The sequence below is a fragment of the Carettochelys insculpta genome, chromosome 8 (assembly GCF_033958435.1).
Source record: "Carettochelys insculpta isolate YL-2023 chromosome 8, ASM3395843v1, whole genome shotgun sequence".
Lineage (NCBI taxonomy): Eukaryota > Metazoa > Chordata > Testudines > Carettochelyidae > Carettochelys > Carettochelys insculpta.
This window is the reverse complement of record NC_134144.1, coordinates 62,454,737-62,480,731: the sequence shown is the minus strand read 5'-3', so window position 1 is coordinate 62,480,731 and position 25,995 is coordinate 62,454,737. Positions and strand designations below refer to the sequence as shown.

The 25,995-nt window shown below is 45.0% G+C and overlaps 1 protein-coding gene across 1 annotated transcript; it reads right to left on the bottom strand.

Annotated features, from left to right (window-relative positions):
- Positions 1–2,860: 2,860 nt before the first annotated feature.
- MARCO (macrophage receptor with collagenous structure) lies at positions 2,861–25,789 on the bottom strand. Its single transcript, XM_075001020.1, has 16 exons — positions 25,675–25,789; positions 23,872–23,973; positions 22,670–22,897; positions 18,850–18,885; positions 17,052–17,123; positions 16,924–16,956; positions 16,064–16,117; positions 12,279–12,314; positions 12,008–12,115; positions 11,404–11,457; positions 9,874–9,945; positions 9,043–9,078; positions 8,772–8,879; positions 5,727–5,762; positions 4,488–4,670; positions 2,861–3,050 (listed from the first exon to the last, which is right to left on the bottom strand). The coding sequence occupies exons 1-16, from the start codon at positions 25,787–25,789 to the stop codon at positions 2,920–2,922; spliced, it is 1,404 nt and encodes a 467-aa protein (XP_074857121.1). The 3' UTR covers positions 2,861–2,919.
- Between the last annotated feature and the right edge of the window lie 206 nt (positions 25,790–25,995).

The following is a 25,995-nucleotide window of genomic DNA, read 5'->3' as shown; positions in this document are numbered from 1 at the left end:
CCTCTGATCTTTTCCATCTGTCTGCCTAAGCTTTCTGTCTGTGTGCGTGGGAAAAAAAATTAATGTGCACCAAGGCCTACATGAATGTGCACCACCAATACAAACACAAACCCTCTCTGTGGGCACTATGCTAAACAGCTGGGTGGCATTTAAATCTCTCCTGAGTGGCTGCATGGGTGCACAGCTTACAGGGAACACTGGTTATGACCCACTTTGGGGTCCCCCTACCCACAGTTTGAGATCTGCCACTCTAAAGCATTCACTAGTGTGATATTGATGCTATAAAAATAGTCAGAACTTCTAATCTACAGTTAACACCATGAGCCTTGAAGACAGGGTTTAGCCTTATGTTGGCCCAGCATTTGAGAGCTCCCCCTGTACACAACACAAAGCAGATGTGCTGAGGCCTGGGCATACGTAGAAAGCTGTATGCCCTACTAGGAGCAGAAACTGGGCAGAGTGGGGGGCGCTTAGAAAGCTTGTACACCTCTCAGTCACCATGGTGACGAGAGCAGTCCCTGAGCTTAGATACTGATCTTCACATAGCAAAGCCCTCTGGCCTGTGATCCTCAGAAGGTCACAATAGACACTCACAATAGTCCCTTGTGGCCTGAGACTCTGTGGAAACACCTGAATGAGAATTTAGCCTTTAGAGAAGGAACTCTGAACTCCAGTTGTGGTTCTATAAGCTCCATTCCTTCTGAGGCATAACAGGAGGGTCACTGAGCCTGTGCCTCCAGTGAGAATTTGCCTGAGTACCAGTGGAGTGAAGATCTCAGGACCTGGCCTGATCATTTTGATGACCTGCCTCTCCCATGCCCCATTAACAAAATCAGAAAGTGCAAAGACAAGTAAGTACTGACCAATGAAATCAGCCGCAGATACGGTTTGTAAGTTCCTTCATGGCAGAGAGTGAGGGATGCTTGATACATGGGGCCTGTTGTTACAAAATGGTGAATGAATATGGACACACAATACAGACTGAGTAATTGCCAAAGGAAGCTCTAGGAAGAGCTACTTTATTCCTAGGAGTGTTATTCACCACATCAGTGGGACAGGCCAACTCCTTAATTTATGTGGGATGAGCCACTGCTCTCATTTGGACGGTCCATTACTTCCAGAGCAAGGTTTAAAAAATGCTTCTCTCTGATGAGGTTTCGGCCTGTTTGTTGATGAAGCATCAAACTTGCCCTTAACCTGGCCCCAGGAAGGGAACTGGGGTCAATCCGTCAACACTGAAGGGAAAGGAGCCAGAGTGGAGACTGGACCACTGGAACCCTCCCAATGGCAGGGTGAAGCAGAGCGCAGTTGACTGGGAGTGGGCAGGAGGGCTGAGTAAAGGAGGCTGTTGGGTAGCTCCAGCTCTCACTGCTGTGGTGAGTCGTGGGGCCAGACTCCGCTGCTGCGCCATGCCAAGTGCCCCGGCCATCACCCGGCTCATGTTTCTCAGGGAATGACACGGGTGTGAAGGGGGCTTTGGAGCAGAGGCGGAAAGGGGCAGATTTGGGTGGAAGAAAGGCAGGGCTTGAGGGGAAAGGATGGAGTGGGATGGGCAAAGCAGAGGTAAGATGAGGGAAAGGCTTCTGGTGGGAGGGCTGTCCTGAACCCTTCACCTGGGGCACTGGGGGAGGGAGGTTGGACTAGGCTCCGCAGCTCCCTAGCGATGGCCCCGCTCACTTCCATGTTTCCCGCCAGGAGTAGGGTGAAAGCCGCCCAGGGCTTCTCATCAGGAGTGGAGTTCAAATGTCTGGGGTTCTCATTTTCCTGCTCTCTATAAGGCATCTTCCATCGACCTATGTAGTAGAATCCAGTCCAAAATCCTTGCACGGCCCAGGTGCATTTCACTTTGTATAGACTAAAGTATTGCACAGAAACAAATACCGCAGTGAGCTAAGGGGAGAAGAAATACAACTGGGGCTGCATAATAGTATAAAACCTAGGAAAAGCGTTTATTAAACTTATTTCTTATTTTAAAAAGCAATTCCTGCAAGCAAGATACAGAGCTGAGGACAATGTATGTGCTGTTGTTCATTCACCACCCTACACTATTGAGATTTACAGTGCAGGGGTATGCTGTGGATCCACAAAAAGAAAGTGGTCAGTACAAATAAAAATCAGTGCATTGTGCATGGCTCTGTATAACAGACAGCAAAGTATGGAAGGCATTATGTGTCTGTGTACAGGGCAGTTAACTCTGTAAGCTTTACACTTAATCATCAGTGATTTCCAACCAGAATATTACTGATGCCTTATGTTTGCATATATACCATATTACCACAGCCCTGTATGTCGGAAGCTCAAAAGGTACTTTTGAATGTATGTCAGTCTTCTTAATTGTCCTGAGAGGGAAGTATCATTACCCTCATTTAATAGAATGGGAGACTGTGAAAGAGACACAGAGCAGGGAAGATCCAGATCCTCAAAGGAAGAGGGCACTTAAATCCTCATCTGCCAGGGTCTGGGCCTTAGTGACTGGGCCAAGGTTATGAAGAAGGGCCATGGAAAAGCTGGAATGAGTGCAGCACATAAGTCTCTGACTCTGTTGCTTCAACTTCAGATTGTCCTTCCACTCCAGGATACCAGACCGTCCAGGTTATTGGAAGATTTACAAGTATTTGAGTGAGTTGGAAATTTCTTTCTTTTTCTATCTCACCTTGTTTCATGGCAATTGTATTTCCTGGTTTACTTTCAGCCTTTCTGGTTATTGAGGATTTAAGGAACAATTACTAGCCTCACTAATATACAGTCTTTAGTACGTTTAAAACAAAAACAACCAAAAACCAAAACCAAAAGTTTTATCAACACAGAATAAAAGACACAAGTCCCCGTAGGCCCAACAGCAGCACAGGGGGTTGGAACTTATAGAACTGAGCCATCGTACGCCAGACAGCAGCGTATCACACCCATTTCTGCACGGCCTCAGACACATTGCACACCTGCATCTTCATTGTGGCTGCAGTCGTGCTCTCCCCAGTTGCGTTTTTGACAGGCATCAATAGAGACTTCTGTTCCCCTGCACTGCACTTCATCAAGCCAGATGTGTCCAGAACCTGGTTGTAGAAGAGAGGTTAAAGAGACAAACAAAAAGCCAAATTGGTCACTGTAGGGCACATGAAACAGAAATCGAGTCGCCCGAAGCAATGTGGGGGGTGAATCCCAAAGAAGATGGTCTATAGGTTTCACACCTCCCTTAGGGCTAGACTGAGCCTTAAGGCACAGCTCTGTGTTGGGAAGTGGGACCTGTGTTACACCAGATGGAGACCTGGGAAGGAACTGGGGCTGAGTCACATTTCTTCTCCCTGTGCTGCCATGGCTCCTGTGAAATAATATGGTAACCTACTGCAGCCTCTTAATGCATGAAGATGACTTCATCTCTCATATCTGCTTGGCATTGTGGTTGGCACAGTGGGGGGATGTGGGGAATCAGAGCTCCACTATTCCCAGCCTTCCCTATGCCCATCTCCAGGGGACTGTGAACAGTGGTTCTGGAAAGGCTACTCCTCCCAGAGCTCGAAGACCCGTAATGTAGCTAACTCAGATGGAAGGAAAGGTCTCTCTGCACAGCCTACATCCATTTTTACTCACAGCATTGAGTAGGGGACCAGCCTTCCCTGGTGCACCTTTATCCCCATGTGTCCTGATAAGAGCAGGTCACAGTCCTGTCCTTTGCTACCAGTGAAAAATAGAGCCAGCTACCCCTTCTGAAATAACAGAAGGAAATGTCCAGATTTCAACTGAAGTTGTCTGACAGGTTGGAGATGGTCTCTCAGCTCAATTCTCACTCATGTTGCTACACTTTATCCACAGCCCATTACAAATATTTAAAAGGCCTTTGGGCACTCTTGTGGGATTACACTTTCCACTTATAAAGGGCGTGGCTAAAACAGTGGGGAAACCGAGGTCAGATCTAAACTCTCACTACTCTCCAGGTCTGCAAACCAAGGCCAGAAATTTTGCAAGAGCACTTTCTAGTGCTACTATTGCACTTCTGAGTCCAGGTTTGGTTAGAACAAGGAAGTGCAGGGCACATGCAAATGCCGGGTCACAGAGAAACCAGCATCAAGTGAACTTCTGTGAACTTTGGAAATGTGGAGGGAGTTCAGGTTTTTGGTGAAACTTGGGTGGGGAGCAGAGAACAGGAGGATCACCCCATTAATAGTCTCAATGACGGATACTTACACTCATCCCATCAATTTAATTGAACCCAGAAATCTCTATAAACCTTGCTTCTATTGATCCTCCCTAAATCTTTATTGCTGATGTGCAGTTGTCCCATAACACTTCCATATGACTGTTCTGGAAGTTCTCGAGTTGAACTCAATTCTTCTATAGGTTATGATCCTGCCTTTGCTTTAGCAAAACTCCCATTAGCTTCAGCAGGAGTTTTGTCTTGGTTACCAAACACCAGCCACACCATATAGAATCACAGATCCCAGTTTGACATTAGTTATACAATTGGTGATTTGGGTGATTACTTATGAACTTACCTGGGGGTGCCTTAAAGGTGCGAAGTGCACGACTGTATCCCAGCATTTTGCAAACCACTGTTCCATCTCTTTCGTCCCATGAGTCATCACATATTGTTCCCCATTGCCCTTCATGCAGAATTTCCACACGGCCTTCTTCAGCCCTTCCAAAGAGCCTTATACTGGGGTGGGAGTGGATGTGTGCTGTTGGATTAGAAGGTTGTACAATAATTGCTCCTAATACCCACACAAAAAAATAAGTTTGAATAAAAAAATGGCACAGAATAAGATGCTAAAGCCAATAACACAAGTGGATGGCCAGAGCTAAATCAACATGGCTATGTGGAAATCAGAAGTTGTTGTTATAGCAAAAGTCAGATGATTTCAGGTCCCTGTGCTAGACATGGTGAACACAGGCATATCCTGAGACTATGGAATCAGTTTTAGGCCTGTTATTTGTACAGGTCATTGTAGGCGCGAGATTGTATTCTGCCCCAGTGGAAGAGTTACCTCAGCTCCTCTAGGAGCTACAAAACTGTGAGGTGTGATACCTGCAGTCCCTGGGGCCAGTGAACAGCTGCAGGAAGGTACCACTCTCTGAGGGGGTTTGCACATACTGATTCAAACTCTGTTCAAGAGATCCAGGAAACTGGGGTATAAAGAGCCAGACTGAACTGACAGAGAGGTTTCCATCTGAGGCAACAAATGGTCAGGACCTTTTATCCACCGAGGGAAGCACACGGGGCCTCCATAGATGTTATGGGGGAACAGCCATAAGCTTAATTATGCCTTTAGATTGTTTATAGCTTTATGTGTTGTTCCTGTAAGGCTCTAAGAGTAGTTGCTGGTTATTTGTAACCACTGGCACATGCTGTTCCTAGCCCATGGAGGGGATTCAAACCACCAAAGCTGGATATTAGTCAGACCTACAGAGATAGGGAAGGGGATTTCAGAAATCTCAGCTCTTGAGGAAGCCTGATGTGGGTCCCTGCTCAGAGTCTGGTGATGGTGAAAGGTCTCCTTGAGCAGCCCATGCAAGGGCTCTGGGGTGCAGGTACCTCAGAAGCATGAGAGCCCTGATCCTGCAGGCTCTTAACCACTTGCTTCACTTTATACCTGTGGGTGGTTCTGATGACTTTACTGGACCATGCAAATGGTCCAAGTTAAGCACATGTTCATATGTACACTGGATATACACTAGGTGCTATACTGAACTGGAGTGACAGAGCAAGTGATGGGAAAGAGATAAATGTCTAGTACCTGTTGCGCCTTTGTCACCTTTGTTCCCTGGCAGTCCTGTTCCAAATAAAAGAAACAATCATAAGACACACTTTCAAGGTAAAGAATAATGATTTCCACTATGTTTTATACTGATGTGGATTGGGGGTGCATGCAAAGGTTCCAACAAAACTCCAGCCCCCTCACACATTTAAGATTTGAAATGTAGAAAAGAATCTCAAGTGAACTGAAAAAAGAAAACGCTTTCCCTCCCTTTTCTTTTGCTAACAGCATTAAAAATACAACTGTTCCTTTAAGAAAAGTATAAATACATAAAGGGACATCCACAATCTGCTTTGTAATACAGTAGGTGTGTTTTCTGCATCCCTTGCAAGAGTTAGATGAAAGAGAAATCCCCAACTAGCTGTCTGCAAGGTGGCATGTGAGTCTGGTATCGCCTCAAGCAGATTCTAAATATGTGCCTGGAGTGAATTAAGAAATCAGTTTGTAACGTAAGATCCAGTCTCACTGTTCTGATTGGAGCCACATCAACTGGCGCTTCAGACAAGGAGGAAAGTATATTTCAGTCCTGTGCAAAGTGTGAGAACTGATTTTAAAAAAAGCCTCCAAGACTATTAGCTGCACTCTTGCTGGAGCCACCACCAGAACAGAGGCTGGTCTGAGACCTTATATCTTGCCTTTTGTAAAATCATAGTGTAACTGCCCTACTGCAGAAAGAGCCAGGGAGGAATTGTGACTTTCCTCCTCAAGCGTCCTTTTAGCTCCTGGGCTCGTGGCAATAATTTCCTTCACAGAGTAGTCCCCACACCCAGAGCAGCTCAGCTGTGCTGTCTGGCTGGGAGTTAGAAGCAACCCTATCAGGTGCCTGACTTCCTCAACTTATTACCTGCCCTCCCTGCCCATTGCTTCCTCCCTTCTCTCCTAGATACAGAGTTACAATCTCAGGCTACATCTAGATTTGGGGTTGTGTCAACAAAACTGGAAGTGTCTAAGCTAGGGGCTTTTGTTGACAAAACCCGCAACACGTCCACATTCCCAAGCATTCCGTTGACAGTAAAATGACAGAATGGAGCACCTTTGTCGACCACTCTCTGCCATTTCCCCATGAGGAAGTATGCCTCTGTCAACAGAGGTCTGTCAATAGAAAGCTGGTCTGGACATTCCAGGGGACCCTCTGTAAACAGCCCTGTCTGCTGTACTTCCAAGTGGCTGGTCTGTTGAGAGAGCAGGTGGGTAGACTGGCCACTCTTTGTTGACAGTGTGGATTGCTTTTTTGATCCACTTTGTAGTCTGACCACGTTCTGTTCACAGAAGTTGTATTGGAAGATATCTTCTGACAATAATTTCTGTCGACTGATTGCTCTAGTGTAGACACAGCCTCAGAAAGATAAGCAGGGTGTTATATCCCTCTATGTTGCAGGGAAAGAAAGAAAGAAAGAAAGAAAGAAAGAAAGAAGAGAACAATTGTGTTTGGCAGAATTCCACGCTCCATCACTATCTTAATGTAGCATTTGAAGGAAATAAATGAAATCAATGGCAGGCAGTGAATGAAATTCTTGTAATGCCTGTACTAAAATGCACTTACCCAAGAGGCAAATTTATGAAACAAAATGACACCAATGAGTGACATTAAAAGAAAACATGCCTGTGTCTCAGACAGAGCCACACAGGAATTATTCAAGAACTGGGGATTATTGCCAAACTAATACCACTGCGATGTTAGCACAAGAGCTGGTTCTCCATGTTATTGGTGTCTATGGGACAGTTTCATGATGACACTGGTAAGCTTTTAAATGTTTTTTTTTTCAGTCCATTAATCTTTCCCTCTCCTCAATGCAATCACATGCCTTTATTTTAATTCCTCATGGCATTTCAGCTAAATCGGTATTGTTGAATTCTGAGTGTCATGTAAATGATAGAAGAGAAGTGTCTTGCAAGGTGTCGTTGCTGAGATGATGCAAGGGAACAGAAATGTAGTGTAAAGAATTGTACTAGGAACTGGGGTTGGGGCAGGGAAGGCTGCTGGGATCAGAGAATCTGGCCTTGTGACTTAAAAATTATTTGCACAATTTTCACCCAAAGTTTCAAAAAAGTTGACACTGTGCGACGAGATGCAGCATTCAAAATTTCAGGAAGATTGGGCTTTTGTGTGGGAAGCTGTTAGTAGGTTTGAAAATTGGGTTTATAATGGATATCTAGCAGCAACCTTAACCTTAACCATGGAGCAACTACAGGTGGAACCTCTCTAATCTGGAACTTTCTCTGCTGGGAATATCCATAATCTTGCATGATTTTAGTTAGTTGGACAACCACTTATCAGGTGTGTGACCAAGTTTCCTGTAGGCCCATAAAGTTTGTTTACAGCCACCAGTCCTGGCTCTCAGTGATCTGTGCTGTTATTTAGCTGTAATTAACCCCTGGCTACGTCTACACTAGCCAAAAATTTAGAAATTGCCACGCAAATGGTCATTTCGAAGTTTACTAATGAAGCACTGAAATACATATTCAGCGCCTCATTAGCATGAAGGCGACCGCGGCACTTCGAAATTGACGTGGCTCGCCGCCGCGCAGCTCGTCCAGACGGGGCTGCTTTTGGAAAGGACCCTGCCTACTTCGAAGTCCCCTTATTCCTATGAGCAGATGGGAATAAGGGGAATTCGAAGTAGGCAGGGTGCCTTCGAAAAGGAGCCCCGTCTGGAAGAGCCGCGTGGCAGCGAGCCGTGTCAATTTCGAAGTGCTGCGGCCGCCTGCATGCTAATGAGGCACTGAATATGTATTCAAGTGCTTCATTAGTAAACTTAGAAATGGTCATTTGCATGGGAATTTCGAAGTTTTTGGCTAGTGTAGACATGGCCCCTAAATGTCTTCTAAGAGCCCAATAAGCAATGGAAGCATTGGTAATATGCTAGACAATATTGACCTCCTGTGGTCCGGCAAAATTCTCTCGTTCAGCACAACTCAGGTCCCCAGGGTGCCAGATGAGAGAGGTGCAACCTATACTGCAATTCCACAATACTCACAGAGTGCAATCAATTAATCATCAGAAACCTTGATAGATAGTCTCACCTCTAGGTCCCATGTCTCCTTTGGATCCTTTCATTCCTGGTTCACCTTTTGGACCTGGAGAGCCATAATTTCCTGCACTTCCCTTTGCACCAGGTGGGCCTCTGACCCCTAGGTGGAAAATACCAGAGAGCTGAAGCCTTAGTTTATTTCCAGAGAAAAGAGCATGACAAGTATTACTCCAATCTCCTTCAAAAATCAGAGAAACAGTCCATGGAAAGTACCTTGTTGTGTAACACTCTATTTCTATAATTTAATACAGCAAGTGCCTTACCTGGATCTCCCTTTTCGCCCTTTGGTCCTGGAATGCCTAAGACATCACAACCAAAATAGAATAAGTCAGAGATAATTGCATGCTTTTAAGCTTCCTCAAGCTTACATTTATCATGCATATGGGATGACATGTTGGTTCTCCAGCTAATGGCTAATGAAGTGGATAAGGCACATGAAATCTATAAAAATAAGGACTTATTAACAATTGAAGGAGGGTTTTGCTGATCAAATCTTAGATAGTAAGTGGACCTTATATCGATAACATACCTAAATTAACCCCATGTACCAGATACGCAGCTCAGGCTAGCTTCAGTTATGTCAGTGGTAGCAGATTTGAGGCAGGTTCCCTTAACATGCTGCACTTTACATTTTTAAGTTACATAGGCCATGTCTACACGAGCCAAAAACTTCGAAATGGCCATGCAAATGGCCATTTGCATGGCCATTTTGAAGTTTTGGCTAGTGTAGACATAGCCATAGAAAGGACTCTTGAGAATGTCACACAAATTAGTATCCTGCCCCGGCAGAGTAGGTGAGCTCCATGCTTGCAGTGTGCAAGTCCACATTGCATCAGTCCCTCATGCGTGGGATAAGCACACGGCCTCCTCGTTTGAGCTGGGCATTCATTTAAGTGCATCGCCCTATCCAAATAACTTGTGTTGCCAGAGCTGAACATGTCTTGTTCTTTACCTGTTGCTCTATTCTGTCCCTCTGCTCCTTTAGGCCCCATCTCCCCTGGGATTCCTGATGGTTTTAAAAGAAAGACAATATGGGTAACAAATATCTTGCAGGGTATTATATAAGTAAGTTAAAAATGCTGGTAGCTACGTACCCTTCTCCCCTCTCTGACCAGGCTTGCCATCTAAACCAGGAAGTCCTGGGGCACCAGCTTCTCCTTTCAGACCTTAAAGTTGAACAACGCCAACAAGAGAGAAGTACTATGAACTAAAAAGGAATCAAACTAACATAACATTTCTGTAGGGGTTGAACCTCTACGGCCCCAGACCTTGTGAGCCACCTATTTCTGTGCAGAATGAGAGCAAAGACGGTAGAAATGGCTTCCAAGTTGGAATTCTCCACTTGCTTTTGCTTGTGGTCTAATTTTATAACCAACTTTGCACCATGTACATGAGCCTAGCCAATGAAAGGCAGGGAAGAATCAGGTCCATACCACATTTCAATCTGAAGAGTCCTAAAGCACTTTACAAAACATAGGTCAAAGTCTGCCCTGGGATGCATACATATTGTTCACATTGACTTCAATGAGAACTTTGTGCATATATCCAAAAGGAGAATGTTGTTCTGTACGCACAGAATATGGCACTGTGTGCACACACACACACGTTAGGGCTCTATCAAAATTTAAGAGGATTCTATAGAAATTGCACTAAAAAACGATAGACACAAACAGCGAAGAAAATTTTTAAAGCCATCCCCCAGAAGGGATGTAACTCTTTAAGACACTTCACAAATCACTGAGAAAGGATACCATCTTCTCCTTGGACTTTTCCAGAAGGGGTGAAGAACACCCCATCCATATTGCATTTGCAGGGGAAATGTTCATGGACAGAAAGCGATGACATGTGTTGCAATTTTCCAATGGGTCTAAGGGACATATTCTTCTTTCATTTACACTGTGCTAAATCAGGACAACTCCATGGAGTTATTGTACTGTGAAGCAATTGCTCAGCAGGTATTCATGACCAATCTCGTCATATCTAAATGCTGCGATGAGTCAGATCATAAAGCTGGGGAGAGACCATATCAATTTCGAAGTAGACAAAATGGATCTGATTCACTACTGTATTATTCCAGTTTGGGAACTGAAACCAGTGTGGAAGTGGAGTACTGCAATGGTGGATCAGGCCTCAGAGGATTAAAAAAGGTCTTCCTGGGTGAAATTCTGGGACCCATGTCACAGATTTGCAATTTCCTGCACTATCGTACATGAACTTTATTGACTGAAATTCAAACTTTTTGAGTTAGTTTTGAAGTCTTTGAAGTTTCTTGTATTAACAATGTAATTGTCTGTGTGTGTGTGTGTGTGTGTGTGTGTGTGTGTGTGTGTGTGTGTGTGTGTGTGTGTGTGTGTGTGTGTGTGTGTTATTGTGGACTTGTATGTCTTCTCATATAGCCAGGGGTGATTACACAAATTCATTCAGATTTTAAAGAAAACCCAATACTGCCCCTCTCTGCAGGCTGCTCCCCCACCCCCCAAGGCCTGGAGAGATACTCATACTAGTTCAGCCTAGATTCCCAGGGACTGACAGGCAAAGGAAGGATTTTTGCATAGATAGCCTCACGCCCCAGTTCTGGAAAACTTATGACAGACAGGCAGCCCCAGCTGGGGATCCTTCCTTACCTGCTTCTCCCTTGAGTCCCTTGGCACCTGGCTCACCTGCCACTCCAGGTATCCCTAAAGTATAAAAGAAGATAGGTTGTTTGAACATAATATAGGCTAACATCAGTACAGACGCTGTAAAGGGTAGTAACTCAGAACCTGGAGTAACATCCCTTCCAGATGAACCTTTCTCCCCTTTCTGAGCACCCCTGCAGCCACAGACCTTTTCTCTGTGATTTCCTTGAAATTAAATTGAGGGGAAAAAATGGATTCTCTTGTGAAGCTCTCAAATGGGCGCACTAACTGCAAGACACACATGGTCTGGTTGAACCTCTCTAATCCAGAGCTCTCCTGTCCGGCAATATCCCTAGTCCTGGCCCTCAGTGTTCTGTGCTGTTATTTAGCTGTAATCTACCCCTAAATATCTTCTAAGAGCCCAATGAGCAATGGAAGCATTGGTAATGTGCTAGACAATATTTACCTCCTGTGGTCCAGCAAATTCTCTCTTTCAGCACAACTCAGGTCCCCAAGTGCCAGATGAAAGAGTTTCAGCCTATACTGCAATTCCACAATACTCATAGAGTGCAACCAGTTAATCATCAGAAACCTTGATAGACAGTCTCACCTGTAGGTCCCATGTCTCCTTTGGATCCTTTCATTCCTGGTTCACCTTTTGGACCTGGAGAGCCATAATTCCCCGCACTTCCCTTTGCACCAGGTAGGCCTCTGACCCCTAGGTGGAAAATATCAGAGAGCTGAAGCCTTAGTCTATTTCCAGAGAAAAGAGCATGACAAGTATTACTCCAATCTCCTTCAAAAATCAGAGAAACAGTCCATGGAAAGTACCTTGTTGTGTAACACTCTATTTCTATAATTTAATACAGCAAGTTCCTTACCTGGATCTCCCTTTTCGCCCTTTGGTCCTGGAATGCCTAAGACATCAAAACCGAAATAGAATAAGTCAGAGACAGTTGCATGCTTTTAAACTTCCTCAAGCTTACATTTATCATGCATATGGGACGACATGTTGGTTCTCCAGCTAATGGCTAGTGAAGTGGATAAGGCACATGAAATCTATAAAAATAAGGACTTATTAACAAATGGAGGTGGGTTTTGCTGATCAAGTCTTAGATAATAAGGGGACCTTACATTGATAACATACCTAAATTAACCCCAGATACTAGATACACAGCTCAGGCTAGCTTCAGTTATTATGTCCGTGGTAGGAGATTTGAGGCAGGTTCCCTTAACGTGCTGCACTTTACATTTTTAAGTTATATAAAAAGGACTCATGATATAGCTACATAAATTAGGGTTCTGCCCCGGCAGAGTAGGCGAGCTCCATGCTTGCAGTGTGCAAGTCCACATTGCATCAGTCCCTCATGCGTGGGATAAGCACACGGCCTCCTCGTTTGAGCTGGGCTTTCATTTAAGTGCATCGCCCTATCCAAATAACTTGTGTTGCCAGAGCTGAACATATCTTATTCTTTACCTGTTGCTCCGTTCTGTCCCTCTGCTCCTTTAGGCCCCATCTCCCCTGGGATTCCTGATGGTTTTAAAAGAAAGACAATATGGGTAACAAATATCTTGCAGGGTATTATATAAGTAAGTTAAAAATGCTGGTAGCTACGTACCCTTCTCCCCTCTCTGACCAGGCTTGCCATCTAAACCAGGAAGTCCTGGGGCACCAGCTTCTCCTTTCAGACCTTACAGTTGAACAACAGCAACAAGAGAGATGTACTATGAACTAAAAAAGAATCAAACTAACATAACATTTCTGTAGGGGTTGAACCTCTACGGCCCCAGACCTTGTGAGCCACCTATTTCTGTGCAGAATGAGAGCAAAGACGGTAGAAATGGCTTCCAAGTTGGAATTCTCCACTTGCTTTTGCTTGTGGTCTAATTTTATAACCAACTTTGCACCATGTACATGAGCCTAGCCAATGAAAGGCAGGGAAGAATCAGGTCCATACCACATTTCAATCTGAAGAGTCCTAAAGCACTTTACAAAACATAGGTCAAAGTCTGCCCTGGGATGCATACATATTGTTCACATTGACTTCAATGAGAGCTGTGCGCATGTATCCGAAAGGAGAGTATTGTCCTGTATGCACAGAATAAATTTAATAGGATTCTGTAGAAATTTCTCTAAAAATCTATTGACGTGAACAGAGAAGAAAATTTTTTCAAAGCCATCCCCCAGAAGGGATGTAACTCTTTAAGACACTTCACAAATCACTGAGAAAGGATGGCATCTTCTACTAAGTCTTTTCTGGAAGGGGTGAAGAACACCCCATCCATATTGCATTTGCAGGGGAAATGGTCCTGGGCAGAAAGCGATGACATGTGTTGCAATTTTCCCATGGGCCTAAGGGACATATTCTTCTTTCATTTACGCTGTGCTAAATCAGGAACATTTCCATGGAGTTATTCTATTGTGAAACGATTGCTCAGCAGATGCTCATGACCAGTCTCATCACATCTAAATGCTGCACTGAGTCAGATCATAAAGCTGGGGAGACACCATATCAATTTAGAAGTAGACAAAAGGGGCCTGATTCATTACTGCATTATTCCAGTTTGGGAACTGAAACTGGTGTGGAAGTGGAATACTGCAATGGTGAATTAGGCTTTAGAGGATTAGAAAAGGACATACTGGGTGATATTCTGGGACCCACATAACAGGCTTGCAATTTCCTGCACTATTGTACATGAGCTTTATTGACTGAAGTTCAAACTTTTTAAGTTAGTTTTGAAGTCTTTCAAGTTTCTTGTATTAACAATGTAAGTGTGTGTGTGTGTGTGTGTATGTGTTATTGTGGACTTGTATGTCTCTTCATACAGGCAGGGGTGAGTATGCAAATTCATTCAGGTTTTAAAGAAAACCCAATGCTGCCCCTTTCCACAGGCTGCTCCCCACCCCCAAGGCCTGGAGAGATACGCAGACACTAGTTCAGATTGGATTCCCAGAGACTGACAGGCAAAGGAAGGATTTTTGCATACATAGCCTCACCCCCCAGGTTTGGAAAATTTCTGCCAGACAGGCGGCCCGGCTGGGGGTCCTGCAGCTGAAGTTGCCTTTCCTGCATAAATTTTCCAAAAATCCAGCAGCCCCATCTTACCGGGACACATGGGGGAAAGAGTGGCCTGGGGGACCATCTGAGGCCTTGGCACAGGGTGGCAGCAGGTCACCTCCACGCCTTACAGAGGCAGGAGCTGGAGCGACCCGGCCTCCTGCTCCCTTCTGCCCCACGCTGCCACCCTCTCCCAGCCCACTGCGCTCCCACGGTGTTGGGAAGTGCAGTGCCATGTGGCTGGGTGCACTGCTGCCTGTTACCGCGGGGAGCAGAGTGCAGTGGGCTGGGAGAGGGAGGGCAGAGGAGGGCAGGGTGGAGCAGGCTGCCGGGACTGACCCCTACTGCCCAGCTGCTCCAGGTCACCTGATAATCCTCCAGCTCCCATTGCTCAGGGGAAGGGTCTTCAGGCCAGAGTGGGAAGGGGTGGGGTGGAGCAGGGAAGGAGCAGAGACAAGGAAGGGCAGGGCCTGTGGCAGGGCATTCCCCTTGGCCCTGTACCTGGGGGACCGCGGTATGAGTGTGGCCTACATAATCCACAGTCACTGGGCCAGCTTCTCAGCTGGTGTAAAAGGGGTGTCGTCTCTCCCCTGACGTAAATGGAGCTGTGCCGATTTACGCTAGCTTGGGCACTGGCCCAGCTGTCTACCATCCAGGCTCCGCTGTCTTGGCTCCAGCCCTGAGACGGCACTGAAATGCACAGGCGGCAAGCTGCAGAATTTGGCCGGAGGTTATATTCATTGCTGTGAGTCATGCTGCACAGGAAGGAAGACATGGATGTTTGAGATTCAAAACGCTTGTCTAGCAAAAAATCAGAGACAAGGGATGAGAGACGAGACGGAGCCGGGGAAGCAGCAGAGCTCACTTCTTAAGGCGCATATCTTGCTGCTGCCTCACTGGCTGCGGGGCCCTCACCTAGTGAGACTGGGGCACTCCTGCTGCAGAAAGGTTTGGGGTTCTCATGTCAGGATCAGAGCCTTTCCCTCCCCGGCCTGCAGAAGAGTTGGGGCCCGCGGGGAGAAGGGAGGAATGAGGCAGAACATGCTCAACCCATGGTCCTAATGGAGATCGAAGACTGAGGCCAAGGGGCAAAACGTGTTGGGAGGAATGAGCACAGTTTGAGGGTAATTCCTGACCCAGAATGTCTCACACCCCAGCCTGGGCTCTGCAGGGGTTCCAGGATTTAGCTCTAATGCGAGGCCATGTGCCAATCTCATTTACATGCGTAAGAAATTGAGAATACTTCCACACCCTTCTGCAGCGGTACTCCCAATGTATCCTGCTGTAAATGAGACCAGAATCTGGCCTGAAAACTGGGTCTCCAGGAACCGGAAACAGCACAGCCGGATCTTATGTTGATGACGACACACACATTTTGGTGTGTTTCTTATAAACAAGTGATTGATAAAATTCTATCAGTGTGGTGCTACCAGTAGGACTCCTCCCCTGTGAGATAGGAATTTAACTTAACCTTCAGATGCTGCCTAAGGCCCATGCAAATCGCACACCTCGTTGCATTATGTCTTGTTTACCTAACTTCACGTATGCAGTTCCTTGATTATGTAATTGTTTACTTTTAGGAAGTGCTGTTACTAATCCTTCCTTACCTGCTTCTCCCTTGTGTCCCTTGGCACCTGGCACACCTGCCACTCCAGGTATCCCTAAAATACCAAAGAAGATCAGTGGCTTGAGCATAATGTAGGCTAACATTTGTACAGAGGCTGTGAAGGGTAGTGACCCAGAACCTGGAGTATTATCCCTTCCAGATGAACCTTTCTCCCCTTCCTGAGCACCCCTGGGGCCAGAGACCTTTTCTCCGGGATTTGTTTGAAATTAAATTGAGGGGAAAAAAAACCATGTATGCTCTTGTGAAGCTCCCAAACGGGCAAACTAACTGCAAGACACACATGGTCTGGTTGAACCTCTCTAATTCGGAGCTCTCTTGTCAGGCAATATCCCTAGCCCTGGCTCTCCGTGTTCTGTGCTGTTATTTAGCTGTAATTTACTCCTAAATGCTTTCAAAAAGGCCAGTAAGCAGTGGAAGTGTTGGTAATGCTGCTAGACAATATTGACCTCTTGTGGTCCAGCTAATTGTCTCATCTGACACCGGTCAGGTTGCAGGGTGCCGGATTAGAGAGGTTCAGCCTTTCTTTGTTTTCAAGGAGGGAAGGGGGTGAAATGCAGGGAATGTTGCAGGCCTTATAAAGGATGTGCCTCGGCAGTGTGTGGGATATGTTCCCAGCCTGCAGAATTTGCAGTGAGAAGTGTGTGTTTGAAAACTGTTTTAAGGCCAACCTGGTCGAATTCAAAGTGCTCCACCGTGGGGGTGTCAGTGCATATTTAGGCACCGATATCAAAGTGCCGGTGTGAAGTCAGTCAATCGTTAATGCTGCGTCTCTGAAAAGTAGGTTGCTGTTATTTACAGATATTGTTACAGTGCAAGGGAGAGTTTACTTGCATGACTTACCCTTCTCACCTTTCTGCCCAGGAAATCCAATACCTGCAATACAAACGCATCCACTTTTGTTCTCTTCTGCTTGCCTGCATTGTTAGCTATGTCCCCACCCCTGTCTGTGTTTTATGTTATTTGCCTACCCTTTGGTCCTTGTTCACCTTTGCTCCCAGCTGGACCTATTACACCCATGTCTCCCTTCTCTCCTTTTCCTCCTAGAAGACAGATTTGATAGTATAACAAACCAATGTGAATTAAAGGCTGTGACTCACTGAATTCAGTAATAACATTCCTATTGATTGTGACAGGACCAGGACTTGGCTGTACCTGGGGTCATTGCCCCAGATGGACATAAAACCACTTCACTGAATGATGACCATTTGTACCCAATGAGAATCTACCCATACTGCGTATGTCAGCTTATAACCAGCCTCCTCAGGGTGCTCAAGAAAAACACAGGAAGAATAAGCATGTGGCCACTGACCTTGAATCCCCTTTTCTCCTTGGCTTCCTTTCTCGCCCTTGGCACCTGAACCAAAGAGAATAAAGCTGCATTTCAGGAGCACTGAACTGACCTGGCTAAGAGAATGCACTGCTTTTGTGTGCACTAGCTGCACACCAGTTTGAATGATAAAGCGTGGAGAGGAAGTGTTCGGGCAGGGAAGCGCGGCATCTCTTAACACTCCATGTGAGTTCATCTATAAGAAGTAACTACCTTCACATCTGGGGAATGCTAGGTCCTGATCCTGAGCTCTTCTGAGCATGCGCAACCCTCTACCCCTGCAGTCAAATCAATGGGACCAATCCAGCTCCCACTGATGTAGTTTCATTGGCTTCAATGGGAAATGCTGGAGGATGTCACTCTATGGCAAGAACGAGTGACGCAGTTTGCGGTGCAATCCTATGAAAGGCTGAGGTGCTCAGTGCCCTGTGGGAGCTACTCAGTGCTTGGTAGGAGCACACCTTGGTCACACAGGAAAACTGACATACTCGAGTGTGGGCTAGACAGAGCCTATAGGCTCAAGGAGGTGTTGAGAAACCAGAGGGGCCAACTCCATGGGGGCTCCATGGCTGGAGACCCAGTGGAGATAAGGTAGCAGGTGCTCAGCACCCAGTGGCAATCAAGCTCCCCTCCCTCCCCCATACTCCCACCTGCATGTGTCCTCCACCTATTAACTCCACCCCCTTCCTCCCGGCACCTCCTGCATGCCATGGAACAGCCGTGCAGCCACCTGCAGGAGGTGCTGCAATGGAGGAGGAGGAGTGGGGATGGGGTGTGCTGGGAGAAAGCAGTGGGAAGGTGCAGGAAGAGGTGAGCTGGGGTGTGACCTTGGGGATGGGGTGGAGTGGGGGCCAGGACAGAGCAGGAGTGGGGAGAGGAGGGGTGGAGACTAAGGGGGAGGTGGAGGGGAGGTGGGGCATGGGGCTAAGCAAGGGTTGAGCACTCCTGGGGAAAATTAGCAGCTGCTGCCTCTTCAGTCGTAGCTCCAGCTTGTTCCCTCAGTTCCTCCCCTGACCCCAGGCAGGGTCAAGAAGTGGGTGGGAAAGAAGTTCTTGATAGAGTACAGCTTACTTCCTCTGTCTTGTGTTCTCCTCTGCCTGGCTAGAGAGCTGTGGCCAGTGGTGAGGGGAGAAGATGGAACTGAAACATTTCCTGTTCCCTGCTACCACTTTCTCATAATGGAGAGTACCAAGAGAATAGGGACAGCACATGGCATGGATGTCAGACTCCCAGCAGCCATGCAAGGCACTGTGGGAGGAGCTTGACTTCACTGGGACCATTCGCATATGTAAAATGTTGCAGGTAATTATGTCTTCCCAGGAGCAGGGCCCAATGACTTATGGGTAGGGTTCCAAAATCTAACTTCCGATTCTGTGCAGAAGGGAAGGGCAGGGATGGAGTGAAAGGAAGGAAGATTTTCATTGCTCCAATTGACTTACCTGGAGGCCCAGGCTCTCCTTTGATTCCAGGGTGCTCTGAAATGGATATATTTGACATGCATTTTTAAATGGTCCACGCTCAAGAGTGGATTGAGTGGGACGTTAACAGACTGAGCTGTTAGGTGAGTATGTCGCCCTTCTGCAGGAAGACTAGAATCATAGAACACTAGAACTGAAAGGGACCAGAAGAGGTAATTGAGTCCAGTTCCCTGTCCTCTTGGCAGGACCAAACACCATCTAGATCATCCCCAATAGGTGTCTATCCAACCTGCTCTTAAATATCTCCAGCGATGGATATTCCACAACCTCCTTAGGTAACTTATTCCAGTGTTTAACCACCTGACACTTAGGAAGTCCTTCCTAATGTCTAATCTAAACCTCTCGTGTGGCATTTTGAGCCCATTGCTCCTTATCTTATCCTCAGAGGCCAAGGAGAACAATTTCTCTTTCCTCCTTGTAACCCTCTTTGAGGTACTTGAAAACCGTTATCATGTCCACTCTAACTCTTTTCTTTTCTAAACCAAACAAGCCCAGTTCTTTCAGTCTTTCCTCAGAGCTCATGTTCTCGAGACTTTTAATCATTCTTGTTGCTCTTCTCTTGACCTTCTCCAATTTCTCCATATCTTTCTTGAAATGTGATGCCCAGAACTGGACACAATACTCCAATTGAGGTCTAATGAGCACTGAGTAGAGCAAAAGAATGACTTCTTGTGTCTTGCTCACAACACTCCTGATAATACATCCCAGAATCATGTTTGCTTTTTTGGCAACAGCATCACACTGTTGACTCATTTTTAGCTTGTTGTCCACTATGATCCCTATGTTCCTTTCTGCAGTACTCCTTCCCAGATGGTCGCTTCCCATTCTATATGTATGAAGCTGATTGTTTCTTCCTAAGTGGAGCACTTTGCATTTGTCCTTATTAACCTTCATCCTGTTTACCTCAGACCATTTCTCCAGTTTGTCCAGATCATTCTGAATTATGAGCCTATCCTTCAAAGCAGTTGCCAACCCCTCCCAGCTTGGTATCATCTGCAAACATACTAAGCATACTCTGTATGCCAATATTTAAATCATTGATGAAGATATTGAATAGAACTGGTCCCAAAACAGATCCCTGCGGAACCCCACTTGCTATGCCCATCCAGCATGACTGCAAACCTTTAATAACTACTCTCAGAGAACAGTTATCCAGCCACTTATGCACCCACCTTATAGTGGCCCCATCTAAGTTGTATTTGCTTAGTTTATTGATAAGAATATAATGCAAGACCATGTCAAATACCTTACTAAAGTCTAGGTATACCACATCCACCACCTCTCCCTTACCCACAAGACTCGTTATGCTGTCAAAAAAAGCTCTCAGGTTGGTCTGGCATGATCTGTTCTTTACAAATCCATGCCGGCTGTTACCTGTCACCTTATTTTCAGTCAGATGTTTGCAGATGAATTCCTTAATTATTTGCTCCATTATCTTTCCTGGCACAAAAGTTAAACTGACTGGTCTGTAGTTGGGTTGTTCTCTTTTCCCTTTTTATAGATGAGCACTATGTTTGTCCTCTTCTAGTCTTCTGGACTCCCTCCTGACTTCCAGGACTTTTCAAAGATGATAGCTAAAGGCTCAGAAACCTCCTCTATCAGTTCCTTACATATTCTAGGATGAATTTAATCAGACCCTGGTGAGTTAAAGCCATCCAATTTTTCTAAGTATTTTTAACTTGTTCTTTATGTATTTTATCCTCTTAACCCACCCCCTTCCCACTAGCATGCACTATGTTAGGCATTTCTGCATCATCTTTCTTGGTGAAGACTGAAACAAAGAAGTCATTAAGCACCTCTGCCATTTCCACGTTTCCTGATATTGTTTCTCCCTCCTCACTGAGTAGTGGGCCTACCCTCTCCATGGTCTTCCTCTTGCTTCTAATATATTTATAGAATGACTTCTTGTTATCCTTTGTGTCTCACTAATTTGAGCTCGTTCTGTGCCTTGGCCTTTCTAATCTTGCCCCTGCATACATGCATTGTTTGCTTATATACTTCTTTTGTAATTTCTCCTACCTTCCACATTTTGTACGATTCCTTTTTGATTTTGAGATCATGCAGGATCTCCTGGCTAAGCCAAGATGGTCTTTTACCATTCTTTTTAGCTTTCCTATGCAGCAGTGTAGTTTGCTTTTGGGCACTTAATAAGGTCCCCTTGAAAAACTGCCAACTCTGCTCAGTTGTTTTTTCTCTTAATCTTGCTTCCCATGAGACCTTACCTACCAGCTCTCTGAATTTACCAAAATTTGCTTTCCTGAAATCCACTGTCTCTATTTTATCGTTCTCCCTTTCACTATTGCTTGGAATCATGAACTCTGTGATGTCATGGTCACTTTCTCCCAGGCTTTCACCTTCCACTTTCAAATTCTCAACGAGTTCCTCCTTATTTGTTAAAATCAAATCTAGAACTGCTTCCTCCCAGAAGGTTTTTCCACCTTCTGAAATAAAAAATTGTCATCCATGCAGTCCAAAAACTTTCTGGGTATTTTGTACCTCGCTGTGTTAGTTTCCCAATGTATGTCTGGATAGTTGAAGTCTCCCGTCACCACCAAGCCCTGTGTTTTGGATAATTTTGTTAATTGCTTAGAGAAAGTCTCATTCATCTCTTCTATCTGGCTAGGTGGTCTGTAGTAGACTCCTATCATGAAATCACCCTTGTTTTTTACCCTTTTTAACTTAAGTCAAAGGTGCTCAACATGTCTGTCTCCTGCATCCATCTCCACCTCAGTCAGGTGTGCACATTTTTGATATATAAGACAACACCTCCTCCTTGTTTTCCAAGCCTGTGCTTCCTGAGCAAGTTGTACCCTTCTGTACAAAAATTCCAGTCATGTGTATTGTCCCACCAAGTTTCTGTGATACCAATTATACCATAGTTGTGTTTGTTTATTAGGATTTCAAGTTCTTCCTGCTTATGACCCATGTTTCTTGCATTTATACCTAGGCATCTAAGATACTGATTTGCTTTTGACCCCCACCTCAGTTCTTTCTAGTCCTTCTTTTTTCTCTAGAAGTCCTAGAGAAGCCTGAAAAAACTGAGTGACATTATGTGGATGTGCTAGGTGGGGGCACTGGGTACAGGGAGCCCTTGCCCATTCCAGCATGGGAAATAGACTCTAACTTCAATGCAGTGGCACCTCTAAGGGAAATGCCAGCCTGGGCTCCATACTTCCACGCTAGACCCAGTCTAATTCAATTCTTAGGGCCAGCTCTTCACAACTCCATTCATTTTTTGTGGCAGCCACTTGCTACTACTCTCTTTATACAATAGGACCCTGTCCCGGGTTACTCCTTAGCTATTATTATACTTTCATAACTATGCCTGTGTTTCACAAAGTGTTTTTCCTCAGTAGAACTAAAAGCACTTCACTTTGCAGTCTTTAATGTATTTACCTTCACAACACTCCTGCAAGGCATGCCAGGATTTCACACATGGGATTGAGGTACACAGTAGTTCAGTGACTTGCCCAAGATCACACAGGAAGTCTGTGGCAGAGCAAAACTTGACGCGATGTCTCTCCAGTCCTAAGGCTAGTGCCCAAACCACTGGATCATTCATAATAATGAGTTAATGGCACAACACCATTTACACAGGTGAAGATCTGAGCCTTCCCCCTTCACTTTTAGAGCAGAAAGCTTGGATTTTCCCTTAGGCAACCATTGAACTGTGCATTTTCTAGATAAAAAGGCTCTGCCCATTGTTCTGCTTTGTATGGCACTTTCAGATTGCACACAATATAACAGTTAAAAAAAATGAGGGAAAGAATGGGAGAGATACCTGCAGCCAGTGTGAGATTGTTCACCCTCATCAGTAAATTGTTGTTGCTGACCCTAAGGGTGTTGATTTCCTCTTCTAAGCTTTTGATCAATGGTTCTTCACCTCTAGCACTCTTTCTGTAAAAGTCGCTCTCTTGAAGAGTTTCATTGTAGAAGGAGCCGACCAGTTTCTCTGTTAAATGCGAATCTTCTCTATGGATGTTGCATATTTCCTTCTCCATGTAAAATACTGGGAAAAGGGAAGACTTTGTGGAATAAGTATTCTCTATCAGTCCTGGGAAACTCCTGCTCTATAGGACAATTTCTATTGACTCTCCCCGATTGGCTATAGAATGGACACTTCAGCGCTACAGGACATGTAGAGCATTACCTGAAACAGGGGGACAGGTATTCTGCACAGTTCAACCATGTCTTTGTTGCTTCTACCCATGCTAACCTGGCTACCCTGCCTTGTATACTCAAGCTAGCTTGTTGCGTGTGTGTGCGCACAGCATTTTGGAATGCAAAACGGATGCTATTATGAAATAACTTTGTGAACATCTAAACAGCAAAAACTCTATTTTGAAATTATTTCAAAATAGTGAACGGCTAATTTTGAGTTCTGTAAACCTCATTCTATGCAGAATAGTCTGGCTGGCTACTTCTCATGCACCAGTCACCACAGTAGTATCTCAGCTGGCTGAGCGAAGGGGGACTTTCCCAGAGAGAATGAAAAGATACACCAATGGTGGGAAGAAGGGAGAGCTGAGGAACGTGGTGGAAGACACATGGGGAACAGACAGAGCCCCCTAGTATCTGGCAGAGAGGGAATGGGGGGCACACAGAGCCTTGCCATGATGGGGCAGGGGACACTGAAGAGGAGAATGAGAGACAGTGACACACAGAGCCCCTGGCATGGCAGGAACATGGGGACTCTTGGGAGAGCAGGGAAGGGGGAATCCAGAGAGACCCTGGCATGAAGGAGATGGTGTTGCAGGTTGCAGGGAGTCTCTGATATAGAGAAGGGTAAGGAGCTTACTGGGATGACACCTGGAGAGAGGCAAAGAGCCCTGGTATGTACAGTGTGCTTAGACTACTGAAGCAGCAAAGCCTGCAACCCTCTAGCAAGGCCCATCACCCAAGTATCAGGTCAGACATGTTGCCAACCCCTCCAAGTGACTTTGGATTTTAAGGCTCCAGTAAATGGTCATGCAGGAGAATTACCTTTTAGTGTCAGTAGCACCATGCCCACAGTGAGCATCGTTAAGTAGGTTGCCAGCGCAGTCCAAACACAGCACACAGAAGGCTTCTTCTTGCTCTGTGGTTCTAAAGTCCAACATACATAAGACACACTGCATTTGAAATGGAGTTCACAGCAACAGTCTCCATCTCTTTGCAGTGCATGCACATCTTTGGCCAATTCAATGCAAGTCAAGTGTTTGCACCATGCTTGAAACACATGCATTGCCCACAAGTGCAGGGTACATGGATCTACACTGCTGGGAGAAGCTGGCTGCCTGCACACTACAGTGTATGGTCCTGTGGCACCTTATAGACTAACCAATTTATTGGAACTTAAGCTCTCACGGGCAAAGATCCACTTTGTCAGAAGCATGCATGCATCTGATGAAGTGGGTCTTTGCCCATGAAAGCTTATGCTCCAATAAATCAGTTAGTTTATAAGGTGCCACAGGACTTCTTGTTTTTGTGGATACAGATGCAATAGGGAACAGCTCTTGGATGGGGGAAGTAGCAGGGTGCCGTAGTGGGTTTGACTTCCAAGAATCTTTCCCCACTGCTAAAGACTTGCACTGCGGTGGGAAAAGCCTCCAGCAGCCTGCGATCATAAGCTCAGGAAGGTATTCATGATAGAAGGCTCTGCATTCAGAGTGCCGTAGGAGCACTCTATTGGCATGAAAAGGGAAGGAACACCGCTGAAAGGACTGGATGCTGAAAGCTTTCACTTAGAAGCTACAGTACCCTAAAAAATCTAACTTCTGAAGAATTGTTCTTCAAAACAGGTATTCTGCCCCCTCAGAACAACTTCCACTAACCCTAATAGATCCAGGGGCACATACCAATGGGCGGATTGCACTTAGCTAAAGGTTTGCCTTGATTTACAGCCTGTACAATCCCAGCACTCACTGCATGGGAATTCCTGTTTAACTAAGGGTTCTACATGCAGATTGCTCACAGGATCAAATAGATAATTAATATGATTGTGTACATTTCTGTACTCAAAGTAATACACTGGCCTTGCGTTTCATTTCCAGTTGTCCCAGTATTCCATTCAAAGAAGTATGTTAAATAAATGTACTGTTTCACCAGAACATGGGATAAGTCGGTTTAAAAAGAGTGCCACCCACATCTACACACAGGCGCACACGCACACACACCAAAATAAATAATCAACAGCACGTTAAAAAATAGAACAAACATGTTAGCACCATTTAAAACAAATGTTAAAAAGAAAATGCAAAAGAAGTAAAACCATTTGGACAAGCAACAGCCTTTGGAGTAAAGATTGCTGCTGAAGCATTAAAAACTATTTTGTGCATGCAGTAAATTGCCCTCAATTGAGTGCTGCAGAGTATATGATGCTGAGTCAAAATGATTAAAAGGAGAATAATTTGCATTAATTTTACAATAGAATTATTTTAAATCAGTGACAGTATTTTATATTAACATTCAATTCATAAATTTTCATTTGCTATTAGCTTTGGAGATTTGAATAGCTTAACTGTTTAAGGCATTGGAATTTTACACGATGGAAAAGCGTTTAGGATATTTAAAAAACTACTGGAACTAAAAATGGTTAGTGTTTGCTGAAGACTCCTCCTCAGCAGTAGCTTTATGGCTGGAAGAGATGTGCCCCAGCTACACGAATCTGGGACACATTTCTTTATTAATGTTCAGATACATTTAGTAGCAAAAGTAATTGCATACGTAACACAAATAGATCAGCTGTTTTCTTCATTGATTGGCCTGAATACTTATCAATCAATTTAAACAATAGAAGTACTTTACCATGTAGTTCAAATGTGGTGGTAGCAGATGAAGCAAACTTAATTCTGTCTGGAAGGCTGAGTGTTCTGGCATCACTCAAAATTCCATCTTCAGTGTACCTCTTCTGATTGTCCATGGTTATTTTTTTATAGTTACCCGAGTGTCCTGTCAGAATACAGACACTGAGAAAACAAGGAACTTTTCACTTCATCTGCTGAATTTGAAATGCCATGTGCTATGCATTCTGATCAACTCAATCTTTTTCTAGACTTGCAAGATACTTCTGATGTGGAAATTTGATCTGTTCCTCAAAAATTCTATAATGTAGATATTTAGTTTCTC

Coding starts and splice junctions, on each gene's coding strand:
- MARCO (XM_075001020.1), bottom strand. CDS start 25,789: ATGGACAATCAGAAGAGGTACACTGAAGATGGAATTTTGAGTGATGCC. Junction 17,124..18,849: donor AGGAGAGCCTGGGCCTCCAG/GTAAGTCAATTG, acceptor TCTGTCTTCTAG/GAGGAAAAGGAGAGAAGGGA. Junction 8,880..9,042: donor GGGCGAAAAGGGAGATCCAG/GTAAGGCACTTG, acceptor TTTTCCACCTAG/GGGTCAGAGGCCCACCTGGT.